The sequence below is a fragment of the Cylas formicarius genome, unplaced genomic scaffold, assembly GCF_029955315.1.
Source record: "Cylas formicarius isolate icCylForm1 unplaced genomic scaffold, icCylForm1.1 PGA_scaffold_3__17_contigs__length_32017465, whole genome shotgun sequence".
Taxonomy (NCBI): domain Eukaryota; kingdom Metazoa; phylum Arthropoda; class Insecta; order Coleoptera; family Brentidae; genus Cylas; species Cylas formicarius.
Window position 1 is genome coordinate 18,848,974 of NW_026844326.1, and position 24,835 is coordinate 18,873,808.

The 24,835-nt window shown below is 35.6% G+C and overlaps 3 protein-coding genes across 9 annotated transcripts in view; 2 read left to right on the forward strand and 1 right to left on the reverse strand.

Moving 5' to 3' along the window:
• The window catches only part of LOC132699106 (rap1 GTPase-activating protein 1), a 373,626-nt gene that overhangs the window by 331,804 nt on the left and 16,987 nt on the right, over positions 1-24,835 (forward strand). For all 7 annotated transcript variants that reach the window (XM_060665596.1, XM_060665597.1, XM_060665599.1 and 4 more), the window contains one exon: positions 19,616-20,002. In XM_060665596.1, the coding sequence (XP_060521579.1) occupies positions 19,616-20,002 (387 nt within the window). The remainder of the gene's footprint in view (positions 1-19,615; positions 20,003-24,835) is intronic.
• LOC132699453 (protein mono-ADP-ribosyltransferase PARP12-like) lies at positions 15,600-16,470 on the forward strand. Its single transcript, XM_060666170.1, has one exon. The coding sequence runs from the start codon at positions 15,624-15,626 to the stop codon at positions 16,395-16,397; it is 774 nt and encodes a 257-aa protein (XP_060522153.1). The 5' UTR covers positions 15,600-15,623; the 3' UTR covers positions 16,398-16,470.
• LOC132699454 (protein mono-ADP-ribosyltransferase PARP11-like) lies at positions 16,488-17,813 on the reverse strand. The gene is made up of 2 exons (XM_060666171.1): positions 17,717-17,813; positions 16,488-17,660 (listed from the first exon to the last, which is right to left on the reverse strand). The coding sequence occupies exon 2, from the start codon at positions 17,643-17,645 to the stop codon at positions 16,935-16,937; it is 711 nt and encodes a 236-aa protein (XP_060522154.1). The 5' UTR covers positions 17,646-17,660; positions 17,717-17,813; the 3' UTR covers positions 16,488-16,934.

Consider the following 24,835-nt stretch of genomic DNA (forward strand, 5'->3'; position numbering starts at 1 on the left):
AGCATCGACTAAATTGCTCCAATACCGAGTGTTTCATTTAAACCAATTTTTGAGATCGCTGTGTATAAAGAAAGTATTTTAAAATCGTAGCCTGCTCAGTATAGAACAAACAATCCAATCAAATAGGAGTGCGACCACAGGTTGTGTCTTATCTCCGCCGTTTTAAACATACATTTCAAAGGTTTTTTTAGAGATTCCTTAAATGCAGATCAGGGCCGAATTAAGATGGAACCACAATAAACAACATTGGATACGCTGATTATACCTTTATAATACAATTTTTAACACCTACAAAATCTATTTAGATTTTGTAGTTCATCTTAACGAAATTTTGGTTCGTATCTTAATGTTTTGAAAACGAAAGTAATGATCTTTTCGAAAACATTAGTACAGTTCCATTGCAAAGGATAGACAATACAACAAGTGAAATTCATGGAATATCTAGAAGGGTACATCAATTGTTTGTGCGTCTAGAGACTTGAACAAGCAACAATTCCTATGATAGACCTAGACCTAGACCCCCAGACAGAGAAAAAAATAAAAGGTTTCGAATTGCACCTTTACATACGAACACTTCGAATTTCATTGGTGCAATGAGTAACCGATAACGAGATACCTCAAAAAGAGGTATTTAACACCATCAAGGAAAGAAAAATTCAATATTTAGATCATAATACGTCAAAATTCTCGACTAAAAGGCTTAAGATGCTAGAACTTCCATTTGGATCGCCAACTTTCGTGAGGAGAGGGCGTGGAAACAAAATTTTTCGAAATACAATCCTTCTAATGAGCAGTCCCGCCTTGGTAGATTCACCCTGTCCGTTTATGCGATCCACACTTTTAAGTAACCCCCTGTATAGTATTTCCGGGTGCTTTTGTACTATACCTAAGAGTTATTTCGAATTTCTATGTATATTTAGGCATCTAATATAATCCTATTTATGAAACATAAAAAAGGATGATGACATTGGTTTAGATCAGGGGTCTCCAAACTACGGCCCGCGGGCCACATCCGGCCCGCGAACAGATTTTGTCCGGCCCGCGGAGAGCTTGTATACTTGAAAAAAAAATCTACTAGAGATTAGATGTTGTTTATAGCAAATAAATTTAGTTTACTGAAGTAATCTATTTTTACGTTGAATATTAATTAATATGACATCTACATTGATATGGTCATGGGCTAACTACTCATAACATTGTTGTAGGTTATTATATACTAACCAACAAATTATTGAAATGAATTCAACCAACATTTTATACATTTTAAATAAAAAAATAACTTATAACAAGCATAATGACATATGAAATTCTAATGAGATTTATGTAATTGTGATTTTCCACTGACAATAGTTTGTAGTTGTGGGCTAATTTTACTTGTACCAATTATTAAAAGAGATTTAAGATGCCCATCAGTCAATTTAGATCTGTAGACATTTTTTGTGTACTTCATTTTGGAAAAGGTCTTCTCACACAGATAAGTAGTACCAAAAACAGAAAACATTCCACGAGCAAATTTATGCAAATTATCAAATTGTGTCAGTGGAAGACACTTATAAAATTCCAACAAGGATAAGTTTTGATATTTGTTCTTAATGATATCACTGCACTGTAAGTCAATCATTTCCATTTGAAGTTCCGGGGCTAGGGTTTCAATGTCAGTTTCGAAAGGATTCTGAAAAATCTTAATTTGATTCGCAATGGCATCAAAGTCCGAGAAACGAGTATCAAAATTTATTTTTAAAGCAGTCAAAGTTTCGATTGCAAAATTGATAGGAAACTCGGTCTCACTGCTTTGGCTAAATATTTCACATGTCTTAAAATGTGAAAAACATTTACTCTCTAGTTGTGACTGAAACAGTAATACCTTCTTTCGAAATGATTTGATGTTAGTGTAGATATCAGGAAGAAGCTGGTTTTCTCCTTGCAATCTCAAATTCAGTTCGTTCACATGTTTTGTTAAATCAACATAGAATGCTAACTTCCACAGCCATGCGTTGTTTTGCAATTCAGTAAGAGGGCGATGCTTTTCATTCAAAAAAATTTCGATCACTTCTCGGAGTTCAAAAAAGCGCTGAAGGACTTTCCCACAACTAAGCCAACGTACGGCAGTATGATAAGGTAAGTCATTTTCTCGAATCTCTTCAATTAATTGTACAAATTGCCGATGATTCAGCCCAAAAGATCTGATGAAATTTACAGTTGATATGTCTGGTTTCAAAACTTCTGACATATCCAAACATTTTCCGCACAAAGACTGCTGATGAATTATACAATGTAAGATGATTGGTCTTGAAAAAATTAACTTCCTTTTACATCATCAGCGGACTGATTCAACTTTTTATCACCGGCGACAATTAATGATAATATTGTTTTGGCCCTTAGAATTTCTTGGCGTGATCAATATGGCCCTAAGGCTGAAAAGTTTGGAGACCCCTGGTTTAGATTAATGAATCTGAATATTCGCAACAGATAAAAACGTGTCGGATAGAAAAATATAAATCTACAATTCAAAAACGAATTATTCAAAACCGTAGAGCGAAAACGATCGGAACGTTTTTATGCAACGGCCCCCCGAGGCTTTTCACGATACAAATGAGGAAAATTCGAGTTTTGAAACCGCGCGATTATTATTTAGGGTTAACAATGAAAATATTTCGAAACTCGCATGGATTATTCTCGTATATTTACCGACGAATTTAATGGACTTGCGCGGGGGGCGGGAGGTGGTTCGTTCTCGCTGAGTTATATGCTTCGTCTTGTTTCTCGAACTGTATTAATTTTAATAGGTGTGGAAAATCTTTTGTTCGGCCTAACAATGGAGAGGCTGAGAAAATGTGTTCGTTTCGTAATTTTTTTTCTTAGGACTATAAATATCGTTAAAATATGTCAAGAGAAAAACGCCGTCATTGAAATTGATTTTCTGCTCCTTTGCGGCAAATTTTTAGAGAGTAATAATTTTATTAAAGAACATTGAAATGTCACGATGATAGGAATTAATGTGCGTTTGAAATGTGATGCATGTTACTGTTTTCTCGGATTTCCTTTGGTCATTTACTTTTCTACCACTGTGAATTAATTTTCTTTCTTCCTGTTTTTTCCAGTTTTTGACCTATTTTATCTCCTTTTTTATTATGTTCTTATGTTATGAGTGAAGTCTTTACGTAATGTTTACTGTGGACAATAATGTTATGTAAGACGCTGGAATTATGAATTGCGATAACAGCACGATAGTACGTGCAGCCCCGAAGAACTACCGTAGGGTTCCATGGACGCCGTTCCTTTCTAAATTATATACGAATATGAATGATGGTTTTAATTATTCATTAAAAGTATATTTATTCATGGTGTCCCAGAGGACCAGGATCGAACTTATAGGAGGAAAATGGATACGTTGAATAAAGTTATACAAACTAATGCGATATTGTCCTGTATGTGTATTGCACATTAAACATTAAAAATGAAAGTACAGATCGAAAATATTCAAATCTTCTAAAGATATATTCATTTTAGAAGTTTAGTGTAGGTGAGACAACTTCATAATAACGATATATAAAAAAAAAATTAAAAATTTTTGCATTTTTGAATATTCCTGTAAATGTAAAAAGCAATAATCCGTTTCGCAAAACGAATTTAATGTTTAAATATTAATTCCTTAATTTTTTAATTGTATCAGCATCGGTTATAGAGATTTTGAAAAAAAAAACCGTTTTTGGACAAATTTATTGCAATAAGGGAACGAGGTTTTTCAAAATGCACCCTTAAGATTAAAATGTTACCAAAAAGAAAAACATCAAATATCACATTTATTTTTCTTAACTTTTTTAATGAAGCTCACATTCGATTTTAGTGCAAAACGCTGAAAAGGTTCATTTTTTTTAAATGACCTTGCCAATTCCCTCCCATAAGTTTCATCACCGATTTTTTACTTTGTTTCTTCCGTTAGATAAGGTTTTGCTAACAAATAGTTCTCAATGTTGGTTACTTTTTGACACCCTTTGTTGAATCAGTTTTTGTACAGATTTTTGGTCGACTGAAAAAGCTATCTAATCCATGCCTTTTCATAAAAGTGGCACAAAAATATTCATGTTTTAATCGAATATTTGTATTTTATTTTATAAATTTTTCAACCAATTAATTTTTTTACTCGCGGACCGGATGTTTTTTATTGACATCAGCCGACTGCCGTTTATGCAGAATCGGGAAACCGCAAATTTACGAGCCCTCTTTTGTCATGCAATTTTCGTCTTCGTCGCGATGGAATAATTGCGGATTCATGTATAGGAAACAAAGCGAGCTTGGGATTAAACCCGATCGAAGGAAACAATTTTCCGCGAATTTAAGCAGTTCAATTCCGAGAGCCAGATGCAGCCCGGTCTCTCGTTACGTTTTACCAAGTTGGGAATCTGAAGATTCAAATTTTCGGTTTACTTCGCTTAACGAGTTTCCCTGGTTGCGTTGCGATCGTAATGGATGAAGTAACTCTTGCGGAACGTGCGAAAATAAGTATATTCACGTATATTCAGATGTCGGAATTTTTTCGAGTAGCCCTGACTGTCTGTCTGTTTTTGTCTGTATTTCTCTATCTGTCTCCGTCTGTCTGTCTGTCTCTGTCTGTCTGTATATCTCTGTCTGTCTGTCTCTGTGTCTTTGTCTGTTTGTCTCCGTTTCTGTGCCTGTCTCTGTCTGTCTGTCTGTATGTCTCTGTCTATCTAATCTGGAATAAACGCGGAGTGATATTAAAGTTAGGCAAATTTGACAATAGTGCAGTGCATCATGGTTTTTCTCTTCCTGATTTATATCTGGTAGTCGAGTTGATATCGTTAGAAATTATATATATATATATATATATATATATATATATATATATATATATATATATATATATATATATATATATATATATATATATATATATATATATATATATATATATATATATATATATATATATATATATATATTCTCACGTATTGATTCACGGATGGAAAAATGTGATGACACTATATTCCGGGATATCATCCGTTCGCTCGTTGAACTCCGACTGGAATCCTGCATCCGACTGGAATCCTGCAAATCTTGCATCCGACTGGAATAATTTCTAACGATATCAACTCGACTACCAGATATAAATCAGGAAGAGAAAAACCATGATGACTGGAATCCAGTCGGATGCAAGATTTGCAGGATTCCAGTCGGATGCAGGATTCCAGTCGGAGTTCAACGAGCGAACGGATGATATCCCGGAATATAGTGTCATCACATTTTTCCATCCGTGAATCAATACGTGAGAATATCATACACCTTTACGGGAAGGAGATCTTTACAGCCACCAAGTGTTATGAAAAACTAAGACAAAGGAGGGTTATTTCGCTGTGCAACTTGAATTTTCTTAAAAGCTGCCGCAACCAGAACTTGCTGCCAACATTTACAAGGTTGTCTTATCACACACGCACCAGAAAGACACAAGCTATCCTGGACAAAGCTAGCAAGGCCCTACTCCAAGACCAGATCAGGCGGACCCGGTACGAAATTAGTGAGACTGAGCTACAACTTTTCAGACTCCACCTGAAACTGAGCAACAAGATCCATCAGTTGCTGTGGGACCGCATAGAATTATTAACATCATGGCGCACTGAGAAAGACAAGGACATCACGTCAAAAAAACTGTGGAAGAAATTAGAAATCCTTCAGTCAAATTCCAAAAAATCAGGACAAGTGCCAAATACAAACCGAAGCAGTACAGTTCATAATATTTCAGCATACCATCTTTCCGATACAGAAGTCAGCGTACTGAATAAAGGATTTAACTACGCAATAGCTCCAAAAAGAGTACCCGTCGAAGAGATCGTTTCCAACGTCGAAGCAAGTCTTTCCACCATAGACGAACAAGATGCGGAGTTAATTAGGCAAGATGTCGCCAGAGTCTTAAGACAGTCAAAACCACCGCAACCAAACTTAAGCAGAGAAGAAATGCAAGCCTTAAGGAATCTAAACAAAAACGAAAACATTCTAATAATGCCAGCAGACAAAGGAAATGCCACTGTCGTCATGAATACGTCGGATTATAATGCAAAATTGGAGGATATTTTGAACGACCCAATATACAAACTAGTCACCAGAGATCCCACGACATATTTGGAAAAAACAACTAAGTCCAAAATTCTCGATTCATCAATAAACGAGGATACAAAGAAGAAACTTATTCCGAGGGAAAAATCGAGTCGTTGCCCAAAATTCTACGGGCTCCCAAAGATCCATAAGGACGGGGTTCCCCTGCGTCCAATCGTAAGCGCCTTTAACTCACCATTATGCAAGCTGGAAAAACATCTGGCCAGTGCACTTCAGCCTATAGTGGAAAAGGCAGATTCCTATGTTAAAAACTCAGAACATTTCACTCAGATTTTAGGTTCTCTCAGGATGGACAAGGACGACATTATGGCAAGTTTCGATGTCAAATCCCTCTACCCGAGTATTCCAGTAGAAGAGGCACTCTTGCTTATAGAAGAAAACGAAGATCTTCCGCCATACATAATGGATCTGTCAAGACATTGCCTGAAAAACGCTTACTTTATGCACAACGGGAAAATTTACCGACAAATAGATGGAGCAGCAATGGGATCATCTCTCTCACCTGTGATTGCCAACCTCTTCATGATTTACTTCGAAAAGAAAGCAATAGAGAAGGCAAATCTGAAGCCAAAACTATGGACAAGATACGTTGATGACGTATTTGTTGTATGGCCTTTTGGCAAGGAGGAGCTTTTGAAATTCCTAGATCATCTGAATTCCATTCACCCAAGGATTCAATTTACAATAGAACTTGAAGAGGATAACAGTCTGCCCTTTTTAGATGTGCACATCACAAGGACCGAAGATGGACACTTGGAACACACTGTCTATAGAAAACCAACACACACTAATAGATATCTGAACGCTAAATCTCATCACCACCCATCACAGATACAGGCAGTGGCAAATACATTAATTGCTCGGTCCTTCAGGCTCACAAACGAGAGGAACAGAGATAAAGAACTGAAGAAAATTAGTACCTGTCTTCAACAAAACGGATACCAAAGGCGCACCATCAGCAAGGCAATCAGTAAACAACAACAGCCGCAGCAGAGAGTGCAGGACGAGACCCAACGAAGATCGATCGCTGTCCTGCCATACATCAAGGGGGTTACTGACAAAATCGGCCGAATATTACGGAAACACGACATATCAACGGCATACAAACCTGACCATACCATCGGAGCAATACTAAGAAACCCAAAACAAAAAATTACTCTGGAAAACCAAGGAGTATACAGTGTAGCATGCGGATCGTGCAGCCTGACGTATGTGGGACAGACCAACAGAAGGATTTCAGCCAGGCTCGAGGAACATCGTTTAGCCATAAGAAACAAACAAACAACATCTGCTTTGTTTCAGCACCAACATCAGACAGGCCATAAAATTGATTTCGGCACTTGCAAACAAATAGCTAATATTCCTGATTTTAGGACTAGGATTATACGAGAGGCCATCGAAATAGAAAAGTCCGGACACCTCAATACGAGAGACGACGCTCTGCATTTATCCAACACGTGGAGAACGATAATCAGACAGCAGAGCGATGCGCGGCAGCCAACGGGGACATCGCAACTACGATCGGGCGAAATTAACAGCGCGACAATTCAGGGGGCGGAGCCACCTCCCCCCACGCACAAGCAGCACCGTTACCATCTCCGGCGCAGAGTATAAATACCGCACGCACCGCCGATAACCTCCCAGTGTTCGAAGTGTTTTCGGAGCGCGAGCATTGAAGATGCCAAGTGAGATTTTGGCGAAACGTCTGCAGGATTCCAGTCGGATGCAAGATTTGCAGGATTCCAGTCGGATGCAGGATTCCAGTCGGAGTTCAACGAGCGAACGGATGATATCCCGGAATATAGTGTCATCATATATATATATATATATATATATATATATATATATATATATATATATATATATATATATATATATATATATATATATATATATATAGAAGTACTGTTTTACTTATCAGAATATAATTAATAAAATATCATCTTGTTGATAATTTCGTTTATACACTTTACATTTTACACTTTAGAATCTATTACGCAATCAAAAATCCAGATATTTTGTTACTAAAAACTGGTGTATTTATTTTTAGTATCCCTAATGAAATTAGTGCTCCGAATATGTGTCTATATATTTGCGAGTTTCACGCGCATTATACGTAATTATGTATATTATCGTTTTTCGTATTCGAGCTTAAATGAGAATTTATTGATAGCTGCATTATCGACAAACAGTTTGCAATGCAATAACACAATGGTTGAAAATTAAAACTTTATTCATTTTTTGTATTTACTACTTCTAATTGAAATGTAACAGTTGACGATTGCAATGGAAACCATCAATTTTTGAAGCTACATAGTGTACCAGTGCAAAATAACCATAGCCATAGACAAAACTTTCATTATCGACAGAAAGTATTATTACTAAATCATTTGAACATTATCGTTTAATTCGATATTCTAATAGTGTTAAATAATAGGTCAATACTGATAAAAAAAGATTTCTCGTTGCTCCCTATTCTTGGCATTACAAGGGCGAGTTAAAAACGCAATATAATTTGGTCTGCTTATCTTATTCAGTAGTTATTTGTTTATACAAATTATAAACCCGATTACTAAGAAAATATTATGGTGGAATGTGCTTATTGGCTATGTATTAATAATAAACAAATTGTAACATTATAGGCGGGTAGAACACCTTTATACAATTACACTAAATACATCTACCAACATTTTAATTTCGCTAACTAATCTGCGCATAACATGTACAGAATCGGATTGGGAATTCGTTATCCACATCACTTTCCGTTTTTATTTGATTAGAAAAACCACATGACAATTACTAAAATTAGTTTCCGTTGTTCTTTATTGACACAGTTTATGATATCGAGTGAGAGACGACCAATAAGAGGACAGGGAAATAAACATTCAGGTGATCAATAATAGACGGTCAGTCATCCTGCCACCACGGTCATTATGTTCAGTGTTGTTCCGGAATGAGTTGAGGCACTTGGACCTCACTTTAGGTCACGTGTTAAAACCTCGCCTCGGCGTTATCCGCGGGTGATAAATAAATTAGTGATAATCTGAGTCGATTTATGCAAATTTAAATGTTAGTTGTCATATTAGACGCGATGTTTAATTCCATGTATCTCTGTAATAACCAAAAAAAATCGCAACAAATTTTTAACATTAACAATTAAATCGTAACGGTTAGAACTTATTTCTTATCAATCACATTTAAGGGGGCAAGGGCAAGTCTATATCCTACTACTATTGATTTTAATTTAAACAATAATCGCATTAAACTGAATAGCTTTACCAAGCTTTGGTAACTTTTTTTTTATTTCGATTGGACCTAGGGTAAGTCCGGCAAAAAATAGCATAAAATTAAAAGTCTAACGCAAAATATTTATGTGAAATCAGAAGTCATGGAAATAAATAGGATAACAACAAACTTGAGACTTGAAAAATATATTTTTTATGAAATTACCATGTGGAGCAACTTTTTTTCATTCTATGTGTTATTTTTTGACAATATTTAGGCTTTTATCGTCTATCCCAAAAATGTGGGAAAGTTGGCCTAATATCTCACAACTTGAGTGCAATTATGAAACTTGCTGCACGTTAAAAATAAACAAGAATTAGGACGAAAAGTTGGGATCCGTAAACATTTTTGATGTCCGGAAAAATAATATTTTAACGCAACTTCTTTGAAATTAAGAACTGTACATACGAGTTACATAAAACGCGGTTCCCATAATTACTCTAGACTTAAAGAAGGATAAAAAATACACCAATTGTCAGTATGAGTCGCAAATTTTATTCGGTTTAAATTTTCCACGCCATATAACAAAGAGGCTATATTAAAAACAATTATACCAGTTTTTTGTCTACTTCGAAAAAATCCACCTTTACACCGGATTTTAATTCCTTTTGAATTGCACTAGTTAGGGAACATTAAGTAAGTAGACAGTTTTAACAAAAATGTTGACCACATTTAGTTCAATGCAATTAAATTTGGTTATTCGTTCGCTCTTGAAGCTTTAAAAGGAGAATCATCCTCGTATTTTAAGTATTCATAAATTCAAAAACTCACGCCTTTCAAGAGATAAATGCCTCTATATTACTTCAACCGACTGCAACATCGCTTTTCACTCGATAAAGCAAATAATTCAACAACCAATTGACTTTTTGAAAGGTGGTGGAAGGCCACTTTTACGTAGCTAAACAATCGCCTTCCTAATGATCGTGGCGGAAAAAATTATCTCCTCTCACGAAACGTTCTGTTTTTATTCCATATTTGCTTTGTGCCCTTACTCCGCACCTGCCTGTATTACCCTTGGTGTCCAATTAACGTGAACAGTCTAACCAGCCATCAAATTGACGCTGTTGAAATTAATAAAGGTGTTAGGACATAAATACCTAGCCGGTCCGTGTGAAAAAACTAGTTTTTTAAACGACGCAAACAAGAATTACATACCTTTCCGGGCGTATACAACGTGGAATATAAACTAAAAGGCATGAACAATGTGAAGTGGAAGGCGTTGGATGCGTTGGACCTTTACGGACTGAAGTCTATACGTAGAAGGGTGAGGATTTTTTGTTGATAAATAATTACCGACTGCAGTGCCATAAATTATGACTTGATCTATTAGATGGATAGAACATTAATTATCAATAAGCCTCAGCTGCGTCTCATGATATATAGATATTGTCGTAACGCTTTCAAGGAGCTGATTATATTTATGACCTTGCAAATTCCAATGGGAGGTGCCTGGAGATTTGAAATGTTAATTTAAAACGTCGCAACTAGTCTAATATTCCTCAATGGTTTCAAATCTTCAGGTTTACTTCTCACCAGTGTTAACCGTTAACAGTGAGTTAGTTGATAAAGAGTTTTCAATTCAAAACAACTCTTCTTGTTTTTTTAATATTGTTGTCAAGTCATCCTTCAATTCTGCATAGACATAGACGAACATTACTAAGATTGGTGCAAAGTGTCTTAGAAGAAAAGCCTTACATGAAATGTTACTCAAACTCTGAGCACTATACAAACCCAATCTTAGAGAAATAATGTTGTTTATGTAGGGAACGACGAGTGACAAAGATTGAACGTTAACATTGATTGGACCTAAGCCCAGTTTAATCCACACATACCGATCCTTCATCTTTATTATTACCCAAAGTAAATGTGCTTTGATTTATGGGAAAATGTGCCCTATAAAATTGTACTGTACGTATCAACCTACGAGGGTTTTATTTAAAGTAAGATGGAAACGCGTGGCGGCCTTTTTTCAAACTGGAACTCTATTTAGCAAAACGGCGATTCCTTGAATTCGTATGGTAAAAAAAAATTATGATGTTCGACCCTATGGCGCTCAAGAATGGGACGAAAATTATATCTGATCAGAGAAAACAATTGGATATATAATTGTGAAGATAGAAAGATGAAGAAAGCAAAAGTAGCGTAGAGTGTGGAGAGTATGATGAACTGAAAGAAAAAAATACATAGGTCTCATGAACGAAGAGGAAGGGGGAACGAGAGGAAAAATAAAGGAAGGAAAAAAAAAGGAGAACCGACTTGTCAGTTTTTGTTCTTATGTATTATTATTATTATTATTAGTGTTTTAATGCTTTTATGTTCTTAAGTTAACTTACCGAGTAGTTTTGCACATGCTGCACTCACTCCGATCCTTATTGACGGCATTAACAGTGAAATTTTAAAAAGAAAACCTATGAGAAAGCTAGCTAGCCTACTGATGGATGATCTAGGGATTATTTATGTTAAAATTCATTTATTGTGTAATTATAATTAATTTAAAGTATCTTGGGCATTAAATAATAAACTTTCTGATACTTAAGTTTCAACGGTTATTTTCAAGAATTTTTCAGAGATATAGATGAGTGGAGAATAAAGTTTTGAATGAAATTTAGAGAATATTAGTGCCCAGGTGTATAGAGATTTGTAGTTCTACTATAATGACAAAAACAAAGAAATTAAATATCGACGGTCGTTTCCAAGGACGTTCGCGACGATAACAATTTATATATCGTTAACTGTTAACGGTTTTGATTATACCTTCGTTTGCAAAACGACATCGTTTGAAGCGTCGCTGTTGCGTTTGTTGTGTTTAAACTCACGCATTTGAGTTGTTGTTGTGTTGAGATAAAAAACTTAAAATTGACAGGGAATTTTAAAGACTAAACCAAAAAAATGACTGAAAAACCATTTACATATTTATTTCCGCAAGCGCGATTGTTGTTTTGTGTGGGTAACTCTGTCTGCTTATCTTCCTGTCTAGCGTTAAATTATTTGCATAAATAAATAAAAAGGAACCACCGCGTGTAATAGGAGTGCATTGGGGCAAATTTAGTTGCCTTAGTTGTCGGAATATTTTTGACTTCGAACGTTTTTAATTGATCGGAGGATTTAAACGCGAATTATCTAACAAAATCTGCAGACTTGGGGGCGTCGGTAGTTGCATGTTTCGCTGTACTTAGTGCCGTAGCCTTGATAATAAAAATCGATCTGCTCCGGCTTCCACTTTCCAATATGTGTTGGGGAATTTGGCATGATTCCATTTAGGCCCATCGTCGCGATGGAATATGATGAGAGGACTTTCTCGAGCAAGCGGTTTGAAATTTGTATTGCATAATTTAAAAATTAAATTTGTAAATAACAATGATTTTAATCTAATTAATTTGTAGAAAAAAAGAGGCTACCTCCGTGCAAGTAATAATTATGTATTTTTAACTTTACTCTTGTTATTTGGAGATTATATTTTTGACGTGTTATATCACAAAAGCATTTTTTCCATGTATTTATACCATAAAACGAAGTACGAAGAAATTTGAAATATAGTAAAAAATATGACTTTTAGTTATTCAAGAAATAGTAGAGGTAGTCTCTGGTTCGTCGGATTTATATTTTTTCGATTTCCATGGACAAAACACTTTTTACTTAATTAGTTCTAGGGACTGACATCAGTTTTTATTGATAATAATTTTATAAGAATCCAGCCATCCTTTTAAGATAATCAGATAGGTGTGAATCCGCTCATACACTGTTCCATATTTCTTGCGTTGAGGCTAATAAATTTTACGTATTTACAGAAGTCGCGTGATAAAGCTGCGTTGCAACATATTTTTTGGTTACGAAGGGCACTGTTAATATTCCTTGTGTTTATTTTTAATGGTTTGCCAATTGTGATCCTTCAGTTTTTTATTTATTTATTGCTTCGTTAGGATTAAACAAAATTGAATTCCAAAAATAGTATCCCGTAATATATTAATTATATCACCAGGTATCACGTAAAAGTCTAATTAATTTAATTTAAAAGACTTAAGCTAACTTTGCCAAACTTTACTTACTAAAACACGATAGTGTAGATATTTAAATTTTAAGTCGTTTTTAATTCAAATAAAATAATATATTTTTAGTTTTCAATTTGGATACCGATCCCCTGCCGGACTTCTCTTGATTGCTTCCACGGTCTTCTATTTTGTGCCACCTGTATCCAATTTGTGTGAATGCTTTTAATATCATCTGATCATCGAATTAGTGGTCGCCCCATACTCTTTGCCTAGGCCGCCACTCTTCTATACTATAGATTTGGTCCATTTTGCAATATGCTCTGTCCAATTCCATTTCAGGATTGTTATTTTCTTCACTTCGTCAATTAGTCCAGTTCTACGAACTTCAATGTTTGTAATATTATCTCTGAGGGTTAGCATCGACCTTTGCATTGAACTTGTGTCGCTCAGATTTCCTGGTGTCCTTAATCTACAATGTGGAATTTTAAGAATGGACTAAAATATACAAAAAATAGATAACACATGCGTAAACGGCATCTAAGTCACAAGCTTATTTGGCACGAGCGGAGCGAGTGTTTAATAAACGAACGAACGAGTAAACAACGTTTTATCATTTCACCCTGTTTCATCACTATTAAAAATGACAGCGTCAGGGCGGATAGACAATTTTCAGAAGATTATTCTTTACTAAGCTGTTCAATATTGCTCTTATTTCAAAATTAAGGTTTTGTCACACAGTATGAAAAAATAACGAATTGTCGACTAATGGAATTTCCAAATTTGTTTCGGAAGCCATTTATTTAAAAAAAATGTGGTTGTTGCTGAGGTATTTTTTGTGTTTTTCAAATTAACGGCACTTTAGATACCAACTGTGTGTTGTTGATAAATAGCATTACCTGCAAACAAAATTATAGAGCGTTATCGGTCGCCAGGCGCAGTATCTTCAAGCTTGCTTACGATAGAAGCGGTTGCATTTTATTTAGGGGTGTTATTAGTTATTTAGGGGGCCAGTTGTTGCAAGACTGGTAATAAAAACTCCCCATTAGATAGTACTTTAAGGGCTCAGCTATACTTAAAGGAATTTTTGGTCAATTTTCAGAGAATTGTTTATAAAGCACTTGCTCTGCTGGTACCAAATCAACTCATGACTAAAATGGCATTTATCAAACTTGATTCATTAAATACTGTTGTGTAAGTGACTTCATATTTTGTGAGCTTAGAATTCTAGACTTAAAATATTTCCAATTTCCCAAAAATTTGAAAGCTGTTTGCTTATTTGTATATTTTTGAAGGCCGTTTTTCCAAAAAACTCCTTATTTTTGCTCTATTAACAACAACCAACGAAGGAGGAATCCAGAACTTTTGTAAATAGGTTACATTGTTATTTCATTCCAACTGATTTTTTATCTTTGTGACCAAGACCACCACCACTATTTATACAAAATTTCCATGCTGTATTTGTACGAGAAATTTGCAACTATATCTGACGCCATGATAAAAGAAGTTATTTTTGTTTGGCCGCAAATAAGAACATCATGCAAACACAAGGATTTTCAAAACAATTTCTAGAATAACGCCTGGGTTTCAGTTATCGAAGTAATTGATAAGTTTCTCGTCAACTCTAAGGACACAAACTAGGAAAGTATATGCCCTCAAAAACACATTGCCGTATGTCCGGAAAACGCAGCTGTCTGGCAAAAATACGAAGATTTCACTCAAAAAAGTCTGAGTAAAGTTTTTTTAACTAAGATTAAACTTTTTTCTGAATAAAAAGATTATTTTAGAAATATCGTTTTTTTTTCTTTAATATTTGCAAAAAAAGATTACGTGATACACATTAATGCATATAACTATATAAAATCAGTTTTCAAAATTAATATATCTGTCAAAAAGTTTAATTGTTAGTTATTGCATGTATAGACAACAAACCAGCGCCTTTCGACTACATATCTTAACCTAACAAAAAATACAAAAATCCGTTTTTAAAAAAGTTAAAAACGTTTCTCGAAAATTAGGCTTGCTTCTTCTTTGTTTCAGTTTTTTTTTTATTTCAAGGATTTCACACTTCTTGGTGATCGGCAGTTTTTAAAGCTTATTGGACAAAAACAACGTATCGCAACAAATTGCAGCGTTCTTATTCGATACGTTTGCGAGTGTTTGTAGATAGTCGCGGAGAGACGCGATAAAACACACAACTTGTGGTATTTGCCAGTCAGTACAATGGCAACCGCGCGGTTGGAGTCAACGAAAATCGAAAAAGATTCGAAAATGCTTACGGAACTGTTCCACGCCCTAAACGTACCAGAGGAAATGTTAGAAGTTTCACAAAACGGTGAGATATTCTCGTTACGGCACTTGGAAAAGAAATCATCAGAATTCAAAAGTGTCAGAAGTATGTTCATCGCGCACCTCAAAAACGACCAAAAAATTTATTTCTCCGTGGAAAGTGTCAACAAAGTGTTAAACCCGTTCCTGTTCGCTCAGTATTCGCTAAAACTGAGAAAAAAGAAAGAACAGTTTAGCAAATGCACGCAATCGACCGTATTCCACGGTACGAATTCGTCCGCCGTAATTCCCATTTGCCAGTATAACTTCGATTGGAGAAAAGTGCGGTCACAACATTTCGGCAAAGGAGTATACTTTGCAAAGCATGTGACTTATGCCAGCCATTACGGTATCGATGAAGATAGCGACGTGCGGATAATGATTGTAACCAACATCATCATTACCGGTAAAAGCATAGGTGAGAGGGGTATCACGTTGCCCTCTGATGAGGAAAGCGACACATCGGTCAATGAAAAGCAAGTTGTTTTGGTGAAGTACGAGGATGCCGACGTTTATCCAGCGTACGTCGTCTACTATAAAAAGACTGACGAGCCTCTAAATGACGACCAGGAGCCAGGACCATCCAGAGGACCTGTACCTCTTTACCCGTTCGAGCCCATTCCCTTGGTCGAAGATGACGATCCCAACATTGTAGTCATAAATCCTTAAGCAATTTGTTCTTTATTTACGTCCAATTATTTTTTCTGTGTGATTATCTAAGTAAATAAAAAGATTATTTGTTTTTATATTAATTTTGTACATTGTACAAAAAAGTTTTATTCAGAAAGACTAATAGAACTAAAATAATTACGTTTAAAAACTATTATATAAATATAAAACATTGTATAAGGCTGCTTGCGTAGCTGCATGTTAAAATATAGAATGAAATTGACTCGTAATAGTAAACATCACGGACTAGTTAAAGATCACAGCCATCAGTTCGAACTTAAAACAACTTAAAGTTTTGCTGAAACAATCCACCTTCCACGTTCTCAACAAAACTTTATTTGGTTTCACTATAATTGTAGCAAACTGCAAATAATTATGACGAACCAAGCTCACCCTTTATTTTGATATAGTTATTAACAATAATAAATTTCATATATGATTAATATTATCTTTTCGCAAAATAACAAACATTTGGGTAAATAAAAAACCAACCTTCATCTAGAACAAGTAGTTTGGTTTAGTTTAACAAGTCTATTTCTATATTCCTAACAAATGATAATGAATTATATACAGCGGATAATAATCCGCATCTTCGTATTTCACAATGACGTCTCTATTTGGTTTTCCGGAGGTGTCACTACTTCCCTTGGGAATTTGCATCGAAGGGTCGCCATTACAAATCCAAGTATATAAGACCTTAGACAAGATCATAACTCGTGATTTCCCCACTAATTCCCTGGGATAATAACTGGCGTACGTAGGATATTTAGCAAATGATACTCTCTGGCCGTACATGTGCGCATTGGTACATCTCCAATTGTAATTCTCTTCGCAAATGGAGTCCAGATTGTGATGCCACGTTCCATGATATAAAAGCATTTCCTGACACAAATTAAAAGTATCTGCTTTCTTATACTGCTTCAATTTGTACTGGGCTGCGATGTAAGGATTTAGAACCATCTGAATCATTCTAACCGATGACTTGGTCGTACGGTTCATTAAACCGGACGTGAATTTCACCTTCACTTTTTTGAATTGTGTTGATTTTTTATCCAAAGCGACCAGCTCGTAAATCTTGTCCCCTTCGATGGGCTTGAAAAATTGGGACGGTATTTCCAGGGCTTTCAAAATGTCGAGCAACATTTCTGTGTTTATTGAAACCTCGACCGGTTTTGGTGGTTTCCTGTTGTGGTTCAAGGAAAGTTTTCCGAGATTGTTTACTAAGGAAAAGTGATCTTGTCGACTCATATTTTCGATTAGCCTCTAAAAGTAAAAACAAAATGCGCTATCTTGTTATACCAAACCATAACCAAATTTACCCTATTTTAATTGTCACAACTTTGAAATAGCGATATATATTAACATGTATTTTCTGGGTTTCCCGTATTAAGGCTCGTCAATATGGTTAGACTGATGCCCGCACCGATATGAAAAATAACATCGAATACAACGCAGGTTTTTGTCGCTTATCCATATCGGTCGGTGTCTGTTCCGCATATAGAGAGGGAAAAAAATATGTTGGAATTTTTCGAAACTTATATACCTACTTATACACCGCCTCATTTTTTAAGTAACGCAGTGTTTGGACATTTGCAGTTTCATATTTTAATTCCGCTATCTATTTTATTTCTGATCGGCTGCGCGGTGTTACTGACTGGGTGCTGAGTTGACGATTTGAAATAACCGCGCAATTTAGGTTTTATCATGCCTAAATCTTAGTTTTTTAAATAAGTTTTCCATCGTATACAGGGTGGCGAAAAAATTATTATAAATCTAATAACAATTTAGAGTGGCCAAAACTTTATTGCTTCAAATTGTGACACCTTTCGCAGGGTATTTACCAAATTACCTCCCTCCCCGCACCTTTGTTGCTCCAGTTGAGAAGCGTAATTCGTACAGGGTAGCTTTTATTTATAATTATAATAAAGTGACTTAAAAGTTTACCAAACGTATTGCACATTATACATGACGTCAGAATTGACAAACGTCAAAATTAAAGCCGAGAATGTCCGAAATGTCTCGGATCTGTGTCAAATGAAACTGACGTCGTAAAATGGCAATTATACAGAATGAAGTAGAAAAAAGCTTACTTGTGAAAATTGCATTCTCTTTAGTGACTCTAATGCATAGGGAATGATTGAAAATTGTTACATTTAAAAAAATAACAGAATATGTCTGCGTGTGAGCATTTTTTTCTCGTCCTTGTGGAAATTTTTCTATTATTTAATCACTATGTAGAAGATTTAAAAGTTTGCATGAAATATAACATCAAAACGCTATTTTTTTTAAAGAACTACCGTTATACACAACTGTTTAAAGATATAATAATAATTTTATTCATACATTTACGTGTTCTTATGAAAACACTTGTTTTTGCAACCTAACATTTTCATAATTCGCACATTCTTCTCGTGAAAGTTTTTTGATCTTCAAACTGTCGCGTGCCAACGCTTTCTGCTACAACCGATACCAAGTCAGGTAATGATTAGAATTTTTATGAGAATCATTATAAATGGTACCAAAAATATCAGGATATGAAAAAGTATGGATCTATCTTGCGAGACTTTTATAGACCCAGCCATTTGTAGCTTCCTTTGCGCCATCTATTTCTGTCATTCCAATGGTTAGGTTGTAGGTCTCGAATCGAAATATAAAACAATGTTACAATGATTATTTAAACATAGTTACACTGATTGCAACAACTGTTCTTTGTTATTTCGCTTTGGTGGATTACCCGTTTTATGTTACAAATATAGTATCATAGAAAAATAATATAATAAAAAGATAATACAATTTCATAAGGGCAGTAGTTGCATTTCGATAATTAATAAAAATATCTATTCGCGTTCTCTGCTTTTGTCACATTAGTCTTTAGTTTTGGCGTATGCAAAAACTCGAATTTTCGACCCCCTATCCCGGGATGTATTTCGCCGCTAATAGCCGAGTAGGTGGAAAACGTTGATATTCGGGGTGCAATTGTGAGGAGTTTAGTAGCCGTGCGATCCTCGGGACGGTCATATGTATCGAAAGAATTTTAAAAATAATTATCTAAATTTCATTTTGGCGTAAAAAAGTACATAGTGTTCCAAGTGCAACCATATTGGTTAAATATTCATTATTTACTGTAATTTTACAAATAAGTTTTCCAATTTCCAAAAAATAAACAAAAATCAGGAAAATTTATAAAAAATTTTAACAAATCCGAATTATTGTTTCAGCCGCCGCCAACGCAACGCCAGTTTAGTTCAAGCGCTCTTCTCGACAAAAACCAGCACCAGCAAGAACCGAAAGATGACCTTCGATTGTCCTACAACAACAACATTAAAATATCCCCAACGATAAATACTCAGCCGCCAGGTGGCGCGACACCACCGTCGTCACCACAGCAGCCGGCCCAATCGAGACGCTTGCTTCAAGAGACTCTTGGACGGGGAAGTCCCTATCCCATGATAGCTGGACCTCCCAAGGGTTACTGGGTGGACGGAACGGATCACGATGAGCAATTTGATCACAGAGGGGTGCCGGTAGTTCCGCACCAGAGTTGGAGAGCGAAGATTGAGACTGACGATACCGGGAAGTGTTACAGGCGATTTTTTGTTGGAAGGGTAAGTTCCTAGGGCTTTATTTATGACTTGTGTCGGTGACTTTGTTGAAAAGTTCACTCAGTTATGTTGGCGATGACCACATAGTTACAATAATAATGGATGTCGGATTGCTGAATAGACCAGCGAAATTGATTAGCAGAGACTAATTTTATGACCTCTAAATTGTAAAATATGTTAATATGTAAATATTGCAAATATTCTGGTGATACTAAATTGAAAATCTTTACGCTATTAGAGTTAAGTCTCTGCGACTAACTAGCCAGTATACAGGGTGTGTACGATATTTGAGGAAAAATTGATATTAATATTTATTTATTCATATTTATTGCAAAATTTATTACGAAATTTTTACATAACGAATCAAATGTTCTTTCTTCATGTTGATCATTGTGGTTATTATAGCATCCTTCAGCGATGAACTAGTGTTATGGGGATGTTTATTGGTCTCTCGTTCAACTGCGCCCCATACGTAATAGTCAAGAGCATCAATTTTGTCAATTTTGTATCTTGTCTTTGATTCCTAATTTGTGCCGACATAAACTGTCGTCTGCGCATAACGTAGGACTTATGATGGATTAGACCCTCAGAGACATTAAGGTTCCTCGCAATAGCCCTCATCGTGAATGATCTCTTGCACTTGTTGGACAAATTGTGTATTTCTAGTAGTGTCTGAACGTTCCTTATGTCTTTTGCGTTTTGCATTTGCCAGATGATGCTTGCAATCCACTACGAACCTTATGTACGAACGATCGGGCGCAGTTGAGAAAATTGGAGATTGCTAAATCGATGTGTTTCGCGCATGTAGCGATGATAACTGCATGTCTCTTCATTTCTTGTGTTACTTTATAGCCCTTCATCGATTATCTGACAAAAAAAAAACACACACAAAAATTGTTCTCCATAAATTACGGGATGCCCTCAAATACCGTACGCGCCCTGTACATTGGCGCCTGTGGTTTATCTAAATAACAATAGGCGGAATATTAATGACACCATTGAATTCAACGAGGGCGGTGGAAAGGTGCGGACTTGATACAAACCGAAAAAAAATCTTCGAGAACATTTTAGTGACTTCCCACCTGCGTCTTGGTTCCCATTAGACTGCCAACAAATGCGGTTTTGGTTAAATTGAGACGTAGACATTTAGATGTACATATTTTGTTTATTACACTCTGTATTCGCTTGTAAAGGATAATAGTCAATCATTTAAGATAAAGCAACACATTGAACCGAGGTGGCTTTTACTTGATGAAAATCCATTTAACAAAATAAATAAGAACTAAAAGTTCAGATTTGAAAGTCAATTGCTGAAATTTTAGTTCTTATTTATTTTGTAAAGCAACTCATTAATACGTCATAAATTTTATGACTGATTTATGATAGAAAAATTCAACGCTATTCATGTGTTAAAACTATAACTATTCTAACCTGTGTATCACATCGTTGTCCGAAGGAGTCACTTGTGACAAGCGTGGCCTTTTAGTAAACGTATTGATATTGAAATATACTATTAAAAAAAATTGAGTCAGTATTTTATGTATAGGATCACCCTAAATTCCACTCCTAATGTTGGTTTGGTTCGAACACTACTCTTTTTTACCTACTCGACGCATATACTATCATCTGGAGAACCGGAAAATTCTCCAATGATATGAGTTCGCAAATGCAGCAGACGTTCTCGAAGCCGGTGTAAACTTGAGAATTTGAATTTTATTACGGGTTTATAGATAGATAGATAGATAGATAGATATATTTGTTGACTACGTTTCGTACAAAAGGAACGTACAATTGTAGCAAGTCAGAAGTTATATTCAAGTGTAATAAAATCACATTAAAAAATAACATAAAAACACACATCTAATACAAACAAAATTATATAGTACTATACAGTTTTATTGCGCATCGATACCAGTGACAGTGTCAATGTATGCTCGCAGGGAGTAAAAACAATGCCGTTGTAGGAATTCTTTAATAGTATGTTTAAATTTTCTATTGCTCATCTTTTTCGTGGTACCTGGCAAAACATTATACAATTTTAGGTTCAACGAGTTGCTCTCAGACTTCCTCAGTCTAAACCTAGGCCGTCTTAGGAGATCCCCCGAACGAGTTGGATAGGCATGGCAATCAGGATTAGTATCAGCATCTCTAATAACTGGTAGTAGATATAGATGCAAGGAAGGGGCATCACTTTAAATTTTTTAAAATAAGGTTGACAATGGTCCCTATATCCTATATTAGCAACGACTCGAATGGCCCTTTTCTGCATTCTAAAAATCTCCACAGCAGCTGAGGAATCACCCCACAGCACCGTGCCATAGCATAAGTGCGAATGCAACAAACAAAAATAGACCATAAGCAGAGTCCTTGTTCCTATCAGGCCTCTCAGTCGTCGAAGAACGAATATGTTGCTGGACAATCTATTTTTCAGGTCTGAGATATGTCATTTCCAATTTAGACTATCATCGATCCTAATGCCAAGCAACTTGACGGACTGTCCACTATTTACCAAGCAATTGGAGGAAAACACAATACTCTGGGTCTTGTCTAAATTTAATTTAAGATAATTATTTTCGAACCAGACATTAGCCCTGTCCCTAACGGACAACTCCTCGACACTGTTAGCAGATGTAGTGAAGGATGTATCGTCGGCAAACATCACGCAGTGATTGGGGGCCAAGAAATGATAAAGGTCATTTATGTAGATTGTAAATAGTAGCGGGCCCAGGACGGAACCCTGGGGCACCCCGCTTACTACTGATTCAAGTGATGAACGGTCATCCTGGTATTCTACAAACTGCTGTCGGCCCTGCAAGTAGGACGCTATAAGATCTAAGGGCAGACCTCGTATACCATATCTGTATAGCTTTTTAATAAGAAGCTGGTGAGAAACACAGTCGAAGGCCCTGGAGAGATCACTCAAGGTCAAACCAACGAATTCACCCCCCTCGGGGCCCTCAACTATCCCATTCACAACTTTAGACACTGCTGGATCGTCGAACACCCTCCCCTAAATCCAAACTGACCAGCACAAAGACATTCGATCTTATTAATATAAGAAGTTAGCTGATCTTTTAGGAAGATCTCAAAAATTTTTCCGAACAAAGGCACGATTGAAATCGGCCTGTAGTTGTTAGCATCATTTATCACCGTGTGCTTCGAAAATACTTTGGTAATTTCTGTAATAAAGAGAATATTAAAAAAGAACATTATTATGGTTAATAAACGTGTGTCCGAAAAACGCCTCCTTTATAAGAAAATCTGAAAAATCGTTTTTTAAAATTTGAGTTAAAAATTATTAATTTTGTTTAACAGTTGTTTCTGAAACCATCGTTATTATGAGATTGCTACAACCTCAATAACTCCAAAACAAGTTTTTTTTTTTTTTGCTTTAAACAAGAATAAGTTTTTTTAGGGGAAACAGTTTAGAAAAGTAAAAATACTCCCTTTATTTTTTGAGAGAAAATAACTATCTAAGTTTTTGAATTGTTTCTGTAAACTTAAAAATACGAACGAAAAATGTAGAAAAATAAAATACAGACGAAACAGACGACTGGTCTGTCTGAACTAGTCTGACGTCATTCTTCATAGTCTTCGAAATTTTAAAAATGCTAATGGATTTAAATTACACTCCCACCGTCTAAGCACCAAATTAACTTAAAACCGTTGCCCCACCTTAATGATCGGTTTATCTGAGGTCAGCTCCACCTCGTACGCGTTAAAGTCATTTGTTTTGGAGATTATTTTACCAAAAAGGTTCCCGTCGTGCCTGCTCGGTATTATAATCGTTCAGACGAAGGAATTTTAAATATATAGCTCACGCTATAGATATTACGGAACACATATTTGTGTAAAATATTTTTGGGGCTTCCCGAGAACGACGGCGATTCCAAATTTAAATTAACTCGGACTTTTTTCCGGTTTAACGATTACTTTCGGGAGAGCGCTCTTTCTTCCGGATCGTTCCCGCAGGCGACCATTAAAACTTTATATTATTCTTCTCGAGAAAGAACTAAGTAAATAAAGATGTTCATTTCGGAACAGGAACGTTTGAATTGACTCCCTGGTCTCCATTCGGAATTATTTTATAGCAGTTTAGCGAATTTCGCGTTGTTTATATAAGAAATTGAGATTTTCATCCTGTCTAATTTTCTTGAGACCTTGTTTCGAAATAGCTAATCTTTACTTTCGATGTTTGTCGTAAAGAAATGCGAGTTTTCATTACGCATTCATTCATAATGAGGTGATATAAATAAAAATAGAAATTAGCAAGGAGTTAGTTTTAGTTTGGTTGGTATTTAAATATTGGCAAAATTTATATTTAAAAAAAATATATTTAAATATTACTTTTGCGGACCCTAAGATAGCGATTAATTTTTTCTATTATTTAAATAATATAGTCTATTCAAGAAATCAGATCAAATATGAGCACGCGCTGTACAAATACAAATTCGATTAAATATGCAAACTCAATATTAATTATATCTGTCAGGATGTGATTAAAAAATGCTTAACGCTTAATTATTCTGCACCTAGCAATTAACATTGTAAGCAAATGGGCCAGAAAGAGCGAGACAGAGGGATTGGTGAGAAGATTCCCATTCTCATGGGCTCGGATGGACGAGAACAAAGTCGTTTCGGTGTTTTGTTACCGATACAGATGATACCGGAAATGCTGCATATTTATGGTCGTTGACTAAGGATGAGAATATTTTTGAAGGGATATTTCGAATGTAATGCCTCGGTATGTTTAGTTTTTCGTTTTTAACAAAATTCCTCTTAGTTATTGTGAGAATTACAGCAGGAATACCCTGTGACAATTGAATTATAAAAATT